The 14,271-nt window shown below is 45.2% G+C and overlaps 1 protein-coding gene across 1 annotated transcript in view; it reads left to right on the top strand.

Moving 5' to 3' along the window:
* LOC144607791 (integrin beta-3-like) overlaps positions 1-14,271 on the top strand; it is a 59,960-nt gene that overhangs the window by 33,884 nt on the left and 11,805 nt on the right. The window contains exons 9-10 of the mRNA XM_078424866.1: positions 97-231; positions 6,146-6,578. Of these exons, the coding sequence (XP_078280992.1) occupies positions 97-231; positions 6,146-6,578 (568 nt within the window). The remainder of the gene's footprint in view (positions 1-96; positions 232-6,145; positions 6,579-14,271) is intronic.

The following is a 14,271-nucleotide window of genomic DNA, read 5'->3' on the forward strand; positions in this document are numbered from 1 at the left end:
GGGAATTATAAGTAATTAACTAGTCTCAAATGACATGTAATGAAGACCAAAACATACATTTTAAATTAAACTACATGCTCTTTTTTTTATCTTTAGCAAATCCGTTCCCAGGTGGAATTGGAACTTTTGAATCTGCCAAAAGAGCTGTCAGTGTCCTTCGATGCTTACTGTGGGAATGACAAATTTATTCCAGGACAGAAATTCTGCACAGGACTTAAGGTTGGAGACACAGTAAGTACAATAAAAGCATCTTGTTGTGCTGAACCAGACACAGGTTAATAACAACAAAAACTGCCCATTGCTTTCCTTCATTCAATGCCCAAAGGACCTTTGATCAGTTGGTCGGAGGTATAGTCATAGTCATAGATCATAGAGCTATAAAGTGTGGAAACAGGCCATCTGGCCCAATTCAGTCATGCTGACCAAATTGCTTAACTGAGCTAATCCCATTTTGCCTGTGCCGGGCCCAAATTCTTCCAAATGTTTCCTATCCATGTACCTGTCTAAGTGTCTTTCAAATGTTATTGTACCCACCTCTACCACTTCCTCGTCCCATGTATGCACCACCCTCTGTGTGTGTGTGTGGGTGGAGAAATGATCCTTAAGTCCTTTCTCAATCTTCCCTCTCTCACCTTCACCTTTAATCTATATCCTCCTGTTTTTGACTCACTATCCTGGGGGAAAGGTACTGTGGCTATCCACCTTATCTATGCCCCTCATGATTTTATATACATATAAGGTCATCCCTCAGGCTTCTTAGCTCTGGAGGGGGGGGGGAAGACCCAGCTATCCTTTCCTCTCCTTATAATTCATACCCTCCAGACACATTAACATTCTTATTGAATCTTTTCTACACCTGTTCCAATTCAATGGCATCTTACATGCAGCTGGGTGACGAGAACAGCACACCAAATTTTGCCTTATCAATGCCCAGCATGGCTGCAACATGACGTCCCAACTCCTGTGCTCAATACCCTGAATGATGAAGGATCGTGAGCCAAACGTCACCTTCACCAACCTGTTCACCTGCGTGATCACCTCCATGAACAGAGAGACCCAAATCTCACGGTTCTACAACATTCCCCACTGCTCTACCATTTACTGCGCAAGTCTTTGCCCTGGTTTGGTCTATCAAAATGCAACATCGCATTTATCCGAATTAAACTCCGTCTGCCATTCGTCGGCTCATTAACCCACTTGTTCAAGATACCGTTGTAGTCACGATTAGTCTCCTTCACTGTCCACTGCTCCACCCATTGTGGTGGGATCCGCTCATTTACTATCCATTCCACCTATATTCACATCCCAAAGCAGAAATATTTAGCCACAACAATGAGATACTGCAACATCCAAAATCTTAAAATCACCCCTAGGGTTTGTTTGCAGATTGACTACATAAATCTGTACTTTTGTATCCTTCTTTATGGACTAAACAATATAGCAGAATACCAATATATGAAAATATCTATGAAATGAATCAATATTATTGTCACAATTCCCCAGTTAACTGTCCACACAATTAAAATCACTTCCATTCTGTCTCAGTGCAAGGTGGCATTTAGCATTACTGACCTTTATAAAGTTAATTGAAACAGTCCTTTTGTCAAATTTTGGGGCCTCTTTCACACCTTAAACACCCACAGGAACAGCACCAACACCATCCTAAATCACAACCTCACAGTGACGAAGGCAAATAGCTAAGGTCCAGCTATTGAGGATCAGCATTTGGCCTTGCCTCATTTGTATAAGGTTCCTTTGACTTTCCTTAACTTTGTCCTCAGTCTGGTCTCTCCTGTAAGTTCCTCCTCACTCCTGTCTCCCCTCCATCTCCCAATCGGTTCCCCTCCATTTTAAACTGGTTCTGAATTCCATACCTTGGGCCGAGCTCTTCCAAGCATCTATCCTGTCAAACCCAGTCATTATTTTCAGAAGTTGGGCACAGGTTATTGATTGTGGATGATCAGCCATGATCACAATGAATGGCGGTGCTGGCTCAAAGGGTCGAATGGCCTCCTGCACCTATTTTCGATGTTTCTATGTTTCTAATAGATCATTTGAGGAAAATGGAGACCAAGGCCACTCAGTCTTAAACTCTGGGGAATATATGCTGAGGTGAAGCAGTCTAAACTGAGTTTCTGACCTGCATTGTCAAAAGACACAATGGCAACCACTCATCCCTCTGGGTGCCAGGGGTTGACTCTAAAACTCAAAGTCCAACCAGCTTTAACGTTACACAATCAAATGCATTCAAGTCTTAATTCTTTTGCAACAAGGATTTATTAAAGTCAAAATTGCAGCACTTCCCAACTACAGAGTGAATTTAATTAAGACACTGCCCATGAGTCACACACGGTAATGAATTAATATGATTAAAAGGCCACAAGAGCTTTGCACAAGCCTTCATACCATTAGGATTAACAACATATCTTAATGCTTACAGTGCCAGGCTCTTTGTAAAGCCTCAGGGCTTGGGTTTGATTTCACCAGCAACTTCACAAAGAATTATAAAGTAAAAACAGGCTATTTGGCCAAATAGGTTAATGTTCAGACTCCATGAGATGCTTCACTTTTCTTTCTTCTTCCAATGCCATTACAATTGGCCTTCGGTTCTTTCTCCTTCAATGTTCTCCTTGTATGCATCGATACCGTTGACTTCATCCACCTGTGGTGGCACTTTTCTGGCAGCATGATATTCACATCTTGGTGATACACTGAAATTTCTTCACAAAGACAATAATGAATCTCTGGAAGTTGCTACCCCAGAGGACTTGTAGGCCGGATCATGGACAAGGATAACCTTTTGAGAGATCAGGGGAGTGAGGGAGAACTGGAACAGGAGAGGAGATGAGGGGCAGGTCAGCCATGATCATATTGAATGGTGGTCGGTTCGGGTCGAGACCCTTCTTCAGACTGAAGGTCTCGACCCGAAACGTCACCCATTCCTTCTCTCCTGAGATGCTGCCTGACCTGCTGAGTTACTCCAGCATTTTGTGAATAAATACCTTCGATTTGTACCAGCATCTGCAGTTATTTTCTTACACATATTGAATGGTGGGGCAGGTGACCTATTCCTGCTCCTGTTTTCTTGTGTTTCTGTGCTCTGGGCAAGTTCTTGGGGAGTCAGTGTGCTAAGTGCAGGTGGCATTGCGATGGAATAGATCCATTTGTACCTCTCCTTGGAAAGGATTTTTGACCAAGGTCTGGATCAATGGTCTAATGGCCTTCTAGTCCAGGAGCAAAACACTGGCAAGTGCACAGTCCCATTTCCAGAGTGATATGAAATAACCTGGAGTATAAGAAAATAACTGCAGATGCTGGTACAAATCGATTTATTCACAAAATGCTGGAGTAACTCAGCAGGTCAGGCAGCATCTCGGGAGAGAAGGAATGGGCGACGTTTCGGGTCGAGACCCTTCTTCAGTCTGAAGAAGGGTCTCGACCCGAAACGTCACCCATTCTTTCTCTCCCGAGATGCTGCCTGACCTGCTGAGTTACTCCAGCATTTTGTGAAATAACCTGGAGGTGTTCATGACTCTGCATCATGCTATTGATACCTGACCTCACCTTCATGTACTGAAATGAACATAATCCGATTTCAGATTGCCTGATTTTTCTCTGAATTGGAGCAGAGCAACAGAGAATTTTTCTCGTTTTTTTCCTACTTCACATCATTAAGTTCTGGTATTAATTTAAGACTAGAATAAAATGATTGTCGCACAGTTTACAAATGTTCATTATTGCAAGCAATTAAGAAATGGTGGGATCAATACACCAGTTTAGAAACGTAGTGTCGTTTCATTCTGAATTTCATGTCGACAGTGCCCCAAGTCCACTGAACACCAATATAAGCCAAACTAGGAAATGCTGGCATCTCCCAAGCAGAGTGTAAGTATCAGGTAATGGCAGAACAGAAAACTATCAAACCTTTCTGTGATAGTAGAGTATAAAACCATCGACCTACACTGTAATAGAGGACAGTGATCAGGGATCTTGGGTCATGGTGTCAGAGCAACAGCAAGATTACGGTCTTCTTCTTCTTCTTTCGTGTTCATCATCCATGTTTCAAATGTTACATCACTGTCATCGTCCGTCCTGAAAAGGGCGCAAGCTTCCGGCGACAATCAGTGGGAGCCATCACTTGTACGATAGATGATGGTGGTAGCAGAATTAGCTCAGGACACTTCCAGTTTCCAGCCCCGCGACGTGGACACTTCTGCTCTGGGGCCAGCAAGATTACGGTGATGGTTGTTGACCTAAGGAGTCGAGGGGGTCAACGGAGCTGCAATAGAGACAACTTCAAATTTCTAGACATTGATGTCATCAACAACCTAACCCGGTCCTTTCACATTGATGCGGCGATCAAGAAAGTGCATCGACATATTTACTTTTTTTCCAACTTCTGAGAAGATTCAGCATGTCCACGAGTATTCCCTCAAACTTCCACTGATGAGCAATAGAGGTATTCTGGCAACATGCGTCTCAGCCTGGTGTGGCAACTGCTCTGCTCAGGACTGCCTGCACCTGCAGAGAGTGGTGAACATGGCCCAGAGCATCACAGGCTCACTCCTTCCTTCCATCCAGTGCATCTTCAAGATGTGTTGCATCAAGACGGCTGGCTGTATCATCGAGGATGCCTGCCACCCTTACCATCCCTTTCTTCTCTTCCATCTATTGGGAGAAGAAATGGGAGCTTGAAGCTCGGACTTAAGAACAGCTTCAAACTTAAGAACAGCTTCTTCCCCACCTTTATTAGACTCCTGATCCTCTTTCACACCCCTTCCCAAAATTGCAGTCACGTACACTTATTCTAAACTCTACCTCATTTGGTCATTCGTTTTTACACTTCAATCATTGTTGTATATATTTTATTAATCATTATCATGCTTACTATATGCTCTATGAGCTTAATGCAAACAAGGAATTTCATTGCACCCTGATATACATGATAATAAACTAATCTGAATAAAGGATCAGAGAGTTACTGACCCACACTGTAATAGCAGAGCAGATGACCTGAAGGAATAGCATCATCTAAGGTACTGGTGATCTATACCTGTATTGACAAATAGAAAATATTAAGAGATGAGCAGAGAAACAGCAGTCCAGAAATGTACAGCATTGGACAGTGTAATAGTTCACCCAATACAGTCAATCTCCACAACATTTGTGAGAAGGTAATGGATATCAATAATGCGATAATAGACCACAGTGCCAACAATTCACAGGTTTAACAGGATCCCATTCAGAACACCTTATGGTGAAAGACAGCAAAGAAGCAAAGAAGCCTCACCTTGCACGAATAATAACAGCCCACGGTATTATACTTATAGATAAGTTATGGCATTTCAAGTAATGAAAATCCGCCTTTGTAGAATGTTTAACATTTGAGATATGGAAAAATAATTAAATTTTACGGAATTTATGAGGAAAAGGTAACTAGGTAAACACAAAATGAAAAACAACAAACTTGTTCAAGGGAAAATCGCGATGTGGATGTTTTTCTAGAAACACGACCCATCTATAACGTTGGGTATACTGTAGATGGAATAATACCAGGAAAGAGATTGATAACTGTGATAATCAGCCCAAGCTACACTGTGATGCAACCTATGAATCATTGTGTCTTAAAACAGTTTGACGAAAAGTGGTTAGTTGTGTCAATCCCTACCCTATCATTAATCATTTTCTTCAATAATGGTACTAGTTATTCATCTGCTGACTGAAGTAGTTGACATCCACATTCACTGCCAATGACCATGCAATCCATTGGACACAAAGTACTTCAGCAAAGCTAAGCTTGATGTAAATCAATGGTGACACAGTGGCACAGCTGGTAGAGCTGCTACCTCATGGCGCCAGAGCCCCAGGTTTGATCCTGAGCTTGGGTACTCTTTGTGTGGAGTTTGCACGTTCTCCCTCTGACCACGTGGGTTTCCTCTACATGCTCCATCCCAAAGACGTGCGGGTTTATAGGTTCATTGACTTCTCTAAATTGCCCCTGGTGTGTAGGGAGTGGATGGAAAAGTGGAATAGCATAGAACTTGTGTGAACAGGTGATCGATGGTCAGCGTGGACTCTCTGGGCCGAAGGGTGTGCTTCCATTGCCGGATCTTTCAATCAAAATCCTTTCTCGCTCTCCCTCCAGGTGAATTTTACAGTGAAACTGGAGGCCAGGGAGTGTCCAAAAGATGAGCAGGTGAAGACATTTACGCTGAAGCCGATTTTGTTTAAGGATAGTCTGGAGATCACGGTTAATTTCATGTGTGGTTGCAAGTGTGAGAGCGAAGCGGAGGAGAACAGCACGCTGTGCACCAACGGCAACGGGACGTACGAGTGCGGAGTGTGCAAGTGTCTCCCCGGCCGCTTTGGGCCGTCCTGTGAGTGCATGGAAGGGGACAGCTTATTGACTACACATGAAACCTGCTCGCCCAAGAAAGGCGACCCCATTTGCAGCAACCGTGGAGAGTGCATTTGTGGGCAGTGCGTCTGCCACAGCAGTGACCATGGCATCATATCCGGCCAGTTTTGTGAGTGCGACGACTTTTCCTGTGGACGTCACAAGGGGAAAATGTGCTCAGGTGAGTGAAATACAGGTGTGTGTGTGTGCGCGTGCGTGCGTTTTTTGGGGTTTTTTTTTGGTGTTGCCTGGTTATTCTTGCTTTTGGCTTCCCTGGGACAACTGGCTTCTTTTCATCATGTCTCGTCCTGCGGCTAACCCAAAGATCTTGGCAAGAGAGAAAATTACAAGAGAGTGGTCCTGCGCTACCATCTGCCTCATTGGAGAAACCTCAGACTATCTTTAATCGTGTCTACTAGACTTTATCTTGCACTAATTATTATTCCCCCTTATCCTGCATCTGTACACTGTGGACGGCTTGATTGTAATTATGTATAGTCATTCCGCTGACTGGACAGTGTGCAACAAAAAAAGCTTTACAATAGACAATAGGTGCAGGAGTAGGCCATTCGGCCCTTCGAGCCAGCACCGCCATTCAATGTGATCATGGCTGTACCTCAGTGCACACAACACTCAACTAAATCAAATTAGACATGTCCTTTCCATGAAACTCACCGATGTTCTGCATGCATTAGGTCCAGCCAGTGATTATTTATGTTTTGATCTGTGACAATGAGGAAACTGGCCTGGACGTTTCCAGCAATGCTTACCGTTAGTGGCCAGTGCATTTTCCCAACAGTAGACATGCATCTGGTGGTATTATCCAGTGCACAGCAACTGTTTCTGCGATTAACAGCAGAAATTATATTTTAAAGGTTTAAACTGGGTCAAGTTTGCAATAGGTAAAATGCAAGCAATATGCTCTGCAATGGATCAGCACGGAGCTAAGAATTGACGTGACCTCAGCTTTCTCTTCATCTGCCAGCCTTCATTGCCCCTAATGGTGTTGCCCTTCTACGTAATTCACTGTGCAGATACCTGCTGCGGTTGTTACCAGTATGAAGAGTCCTTGGCGCACACTGGCAGTGGAGTCGTTCACAACACAGGATAGAAACCATGTAGATAATCCTGGAGAGCCAAAGGGGGAACCAGACGCAATGTAGGCTTGCATTTCCCCATCTCACTCCCTATATCTGGCATTTTCCCTCAGCTCCAGGGCATCCTTTTATTCAGCTGTGAGCCCCCCTTGTTACAGAGAGAGCTCCTTCTGGTTCTGTTCCCAGACTCTGTTCCCAGAGTCTAAAATGTCAAGACAGATATGATCACAGCAAGCAGCAGCCATCAAAATGTTCACAGTTAACACATCAACCCTTGGATCAGGGCAAGCACGAAGAATTTTGTTTGAAGCATACCTTTTCCTCAATTTCCCATATTTCAGCAGGTCATCGGAGGTAGTTGAGGTAAGTACTATAACAGAATTAAAAGACACTTGGATAGGTACATGGTTAAGAAAGGTTTAGAGGGACGTGGGCAAATGGGACTAGCTTGGATCGGTCATCTTGGTTGGCATGGATGAGTTGGGCCGAAGGGCCTGTTTCTGTGCTGTGTGACTGATTCTATTTGTGCCATATATAGCTCCTGCTGACCATGAATTCACTTTCTTGGCAATATAAGTTTGATTAATAACCTGTGACACTTTCATCCTGCAACCCCCTAATCTAAAGTCAAGTTCTGAGCCCAGATCTTATACTCGCTCTACTTTATAACTATGTTCCAGATGGTTTGCTGCAAGTTCTATAATAGTTACTATTCCTCTTAGATGTGCACATGTAAAATGCTTTGTGTTTCCCAAGGTCAAAGTCCTTGGTAAACTTGGTAAACCTAAGACTATGTGTTTACTAAAGTCTTACTTTATCAAGCATTTTTTTAAAGCTAATTTTAGCAGCTGAACCATTTTAACTTAAATAGCTACAAATAATTCGAATTTCAACATTTTTATTGGCTCTTTATATGGCAAACCATGGATCTGTATAGCACAGGTACAATGATTTTGTTGAACTTGCAGTTTTTGCAGACAGGTAAGGATGGATTTGGAACAATTTTTCAGCAACAGGTAAATGGAAACATGGGAAGTGGTGCAGTTTTGTCAAACTTAATGCAGGATTTCACTTTTTTTAATTCTTTACTCCACACATTGAATGGTTGTTCTGGGGCATCAGGGACGTTCGGGGGCATGTTCTGCGGGGTGTGATGCAGCTGCATCAGAACAAAGTCCTTTCTTTATCATAGATAAATTAATGCACTAGGGGGTTCAAATCTAGTGAACCTTTTCCTAAAACTCTTGAACAGTTGTGGTAATGCAATGGCCTCAGTCTACTTGTCAATTTTCTGGCTCTGAAGTACCTTTGAAGGCCTCCGAGTTAGAATCATATGGTCCTACAGCATGGAAACAGGCCTTTCAGCCCAACTCATCCATGCTGATCAAGATGCCCCCATCCGAGATAGTCCAATTTGCCCGCACTTGCCCCATATTCCTCTTGGCCTTTCCTCTCCATGTACCTGTCCAAGTGTCTTTTAAATGTTGTTATTGTACCTGCCTCCAGTACCTCTCTGGCAGCTCATTCCATGCACCCAACAAGAAGAAGTTATGACTGACCAAGAAGAGAATTTACATCGCCCTCCCATCCGTCACTCCAGCTCACCCTCCGACACCCCCCTACCATCCCTCTCCCCCCTCCACACCCCAGCCATGGAATTTCAAGTATTGTGACATTCAGCCCAGAAGCCAAGACCTCTGGCCAGGAATGCTCTTCAGTGGATAATTAATGCAAGATTTCTACTGGAAGCTACTGACTTATTGATTAATGACCCACCTTCAATTGTTCTTACCAATCAGAGCAAAATGTGCAGAAAAAATATTAAAAACTTGACAACTTTGAACAGATTCTCAGATATTAAAAGCATTAAGGGATTCAGAGTTCATTCAAGAAAGCAGGTCCAAGATAAGGGTTCAACTATGATATTGAATATTTGGGGCAGACATGAGGGGCCGAATGGTCCACTCGTGCTTCTATTTCTTATGACAGGAGGGAACTTGTAAATTTCCTGTTCCTGTACTGGATCTTCAAAACACTTCTTAAAACTCACTTTTCATACAAGTTCTGTTTACTCCTCTGATACCTGTCCTTTGGCTGATGTCTGCTTTTGTCTACTGTGAAGTGGATTGGGACGTTGGAGTGGTAATGGAGCTTCACAAATGCAAGCTGCTGTGGGGATTGTCAGAATCTCCACTGACGTGACCTCCAAAACATCTGCTTAACGGAGTGAATGGATCATCACATTGTGCAAAGAATCTGATCTGTACATTGACATAGAGAGTGTGTGGGAGAGATAAAGGGCCCCTTGCATAGAAAGGGAGAATGATGGAAAATAATATTGGTTTTATTTTCATTTCAAATGGAGAAACATGATAAGAGGAGAGAGGAAATCCTGTACAACCCGGAGTCTCAAGTTGTTATTACTGGCCTTTGAAACACTCCCACGAACATCAATACGATCAAGAGTTAAGAGCGTTTCATTGTCATATGTACCGACAAGGAATAATGGCATTCTTACTTACAACAGGCCTGTAAACACAATATCCACAGATAATCTATAATAAACAAAAATTCAATAAATGAATAACCCCAAGGGTAGTACAAAAAACCCAAAGTCTTTAGTTCAACCAAAGGCAGTCCATAGTTCATAGCTGAGGTAAGTGTTTTGTTGAGATGTTGGTTGGTGGGAAGGTGTACTCTTGAACATACACCTGTCCCTTTACCTCCCCCCTCAACTCCATCAAAGGACCCAAACATTCTTTCCAGGTGAGACAGAGGTTCACCTGCACCTCCTCCAACCTCATCTATTGCATCCGCTGCTCTAGATGTCAACTGATCTATATCGGCGAAACCAAGCGCAGGCTCGGCGATCGCTTCGCTGAACACCTGCGCTCGGTCCGCATTAACGCAACTGATCTCCCGGTGGCCCAGCACTTTAACTCCCCCTCCCATTCCCAGTCTGACCTCTCTGTCATGGGCCTCCTCCAGTGCCATAGTGAGGCCCGCCGGAAATTGGAGGAGCAGCACCTCATATTTCGCCTGGGCAGTTTGCAGCCCGGTGGTATGAACGTCGACTTCTCCAACTTCAGATAGCTCCTCTGTCCCTCCCTTCCCCTACTCCTTCCCAGAGCTCCCTCTATCTTCCTGTCTCCACCTATATCCTTCCTTTGTCCCACCCCCGACATCAGTCTGAAGAAGGGTCTCGACCCAAAACGTCACCCATTCCTTCTCTCCCGAGATGCTGCCTGACCTGCTGAGTTACTCCAGCATTTTGTGAATAAAAAGTACTCTTGAACATGGTGGGCACAGTTTTCAGACTCCTATACCTTTTTCCTAATAAAAATATTGATGGAGGAGCTAGCTATTAGGTGGAACTTAAGAACTACTCATCTTTTGACAGTGCCAAGCGTGGCAACACTCGTGTACAGCCTAGGTGAGATCTACTATATGATTTTACTGGGTTGTATGCAGAACAAAACATTTCACTGTACCTAGGTACATGTGACAATAAAGTATCATTGAATTAATAATGGGCTCCTTAGAGAGTGGGCAGGGTCTTGTTTAACCTCATCAGAAGAATGTTAAATGATGCTCTGGCGCTGGCTGTAAAGGGGTGAATTCTCTTCTGTCTCAGAACCTGATTCCGCATTAGATTGGGAAACCCAGTGGAAGTTCCCAAAATATCACCTCACTGCTATACATCTTATGAATGGTTTGGGCCAAGACTATGACCATTCCTGCTTCTGGCCAAGTTTCTAGCTAAAACCAGGAATTATTCATCAACTGCTGATGTGCCACACAAAACACATGGCACAGTACCAGAACAAACCTAGTACATACCTGCACGTTTCATTCATTGATAGCTTCCAGTTTTTTTTTTTAGATTAATAATTTGAAGAATTCATTGAGAAAATAAATGCCCTTCAGGAAAAATAGACCCATTTAGAAATATGTCACTGATGTCTTAATGGTTAGCAACCTGTAATAGTTCCATTAAATCTCCCACAGAATGCTGTGTCAGACTGTGTGGGAACACCACTAATGGTTGGAACATTATATTTGGACATTGCACAGTTGTTCTGTCTGCTCTCCCTCAAGAGCAATGTTGGTCATTGTTTCATTCTGATGTCATGTGCAATACGTGGGTGTTCCTCTCTGTGTGAAATAACTTTGATTATTAATGACAGATAATGTTTCATAACACTCAGCAAAGTCCAGGCCCTGGAGCCATGATATATCTTGTGACTTATGGTTTCAGGAAACATCTTATAGTCATCGTTACCACAAAAACAGACCCTTCCATCCAACTCATCATTGTCGTCCAAGGTGCCCCATCTAAGCTAGTCACATTTGCCCACGTTTGGCCCATATCCCTCTAAACCTTTCCTATCCATGCCTGTATCCAGGTGTCTTTTAAGTGTGGAGATCAGGCAGTTTGTTATTTTTGGTCATGAGGGCTCACCTAGACTAGAGTTGTATCTTCCCCCACAACTTCACTCACCTGAGTCAAACCACAGAAAAAACAAAAAGAATTCCCTGAATAACTTGGCTGAGTTCCCAGTTTCATGTGTTCTGGGCCAGGGATCTGATTTATGTGAACAAACTGACTTGTCAATCCCTGCTTCTGCATTTTTACCAGAAGGGTTCCTGTTTTCCCAATCCAGAATGCACACTTCCCCTCTGTGAACGTACAAAAGCAAGGAAGTTCATCACAATAGGGCAGGGATTTTAATTTACCTGATGATTGAAATAATTTTATCTCCTTCTCACCATTCGAGACAACACTCCCAGGTTGGGAAGTGACAGACTTCCCCGGGCTTATTCAGTGCCACCTGAGCTCATGGATGAAAGGAGATAAAGAGTCTGACTGAGGCTATCCATGTGCATGCGGAAAGATGAATTGTTCACTCAGGCTACAGCAGCCGATGGCCCCTCACCCTCATGCTCTTTTATTGTTCCCTTTTTAGGATAGTTGGTGCTTTGAAGGTAACATCTTGAGTACAAGTGATACATGAGTAATGTATTGTGCCTTTATGGCGAGTCCGAAACTTGTTGGTTGTAAGAGGAGTTTATTGCAGCCGCAATATTCGGATACAGAGTTAAACAACAAGGTAAAGGACAACCAATACAAACTTACTGTCTTCCTTGAAGACTTCGCCGAACTGACTCAATCGGGCGCCAAACGCGCACATGACATCGCTGGCCAATCAGCGATGTCGCTCTCTAGACCAATCCCTATGGTCGCGTTCCCACGTGACCTCGCTGGCCAATCCGAGGGTTCGACGACCTGGACCATTCTCTATGGTCGCTACATGACCCCCCCCAGAACCCGAGGTGCGGAACCTAGCAGGGAGCCGGATTTCGCGACCATAACGAGTACGGAGAGGGACAGCCTGAACCACAGGAGCCGGAGGTTCCGGACTTGGCGGAACAGCCGGAACGAGAGGTTCTGGAGGAACTACCGGAACGGGGGGTCCTGGAGGGACTGCCGGAACGGGGGGTCCTGGAGGAACTGTCGGAACGGGGGGTCCCGTACTGAGCGGAACTAACGGAGGTCGGCCTCTCCTAGGGGTTTGACCGACCAGGACTGGTTGATCCGGGTCCAAATGGGCAGGTTTGAGCCGGGACACCGAGACGAGCTCACTCTTGCCGCACATGTCTAAGGTGAAGGTAGCCGTTCCCTTACGTAAAACCCGGAACGGCCCTTGATAGACCCTCTGCAACGGGGCGCGATGGGCATCTTTACGCAGAAAAACAAACTCACAGTCCTTCAGGGAAGACGGTTCATGTACCATGGGACACCCATGACGTGAAGTCGGAACTGGAGCCAGGGAGCCCACCCGTTCCCGGAGAGATGCTAACACTGATGGGACTGTAGGCAGCAGGTCAGAAGGGTCCGGAAACAGATCTCCGGGTACTCGAAGTGTCGAGCCATATACTAGCTCTGCAGACGACGCACCGAGATCTGGCTTAGGAGCAGTCCGGATGCCCAAAAGAACCCAAGGGAGTTGGTCTACCCAGTCCGGGCCTTCAAGCCTTGCACTGAGGGACGCCTTAAGTTGGCGGTGGAACCTTTCTACGAGTCCATTTGCTTGGGGGTGATATGCAGTCGTGGGTTGTAACTTGGACCCGTACAGTTCTGCCAGCGCGGCCCAGAGGGACGAAGTGAACTGTGGCCCTCTGTCAGTGGTAATAACTGCCGGGACCCCGAAACGAGCTACCCAATGAAGGGCCAAAGTCCTAGCACAAGACGCTGACGAAATATCAAACAATGGGAAAGCCTCTGGCCACCGGGTGAACCGATCCACCACCGTGAGGAGGTGGGTGTTGCCCCGGGAGGAAGGCAAAGGCCCGACCAAATCCACGTGGATGTGGAAAAAACGAACAGCCGGGACCTCGAAATCCTGTACGGGGGGCTGGACGTGGCGCTGGACTTTAGCGGTCTGACAGGGCACGCAGGAACGTGCCCACCCCGCTACCTGTTTCCGCAGGCCATGCCAGACAAACCTCGCTGCTACCAAGGCAGAGGTGGAGCGGATGGACGGGTGCGCCAGCCCATGAATGGCATCGAAAACCCGGCGCTGAAGGGAGGGCGGTACTACCGGCCTGGGACGGGGAAGAGAAACATCGCACCAGACTTTCGTGCCCTCCGACCCACAAGCTACCTGGGCCAACTTCAATCCCGAAGTGGTGGACCGGTAAGGCGAAACGGTATCCGCTAGGAGCTGTGCCTCCGCAAGCTCCTTGGGATCCACTTCGCAGTCCACCGCCGAAATA

This window comes from Rhinoraja longicauda, chromosome 29, assembly GCF_053455715.1.
Source record: "Rhinoraja longicauda isolate Sanriku21f chromosome 29, sRhiLon1.1, whole genome shotgun sequence".
Classification (NCBI taxonomy): domain Eukaryota; kingdom Metazoa; phylum Chordata; class Chondrichthyes; order Rajiformes; family Arhynchobatidae; genus Rhinoraja; species Rhinoraja longicauda.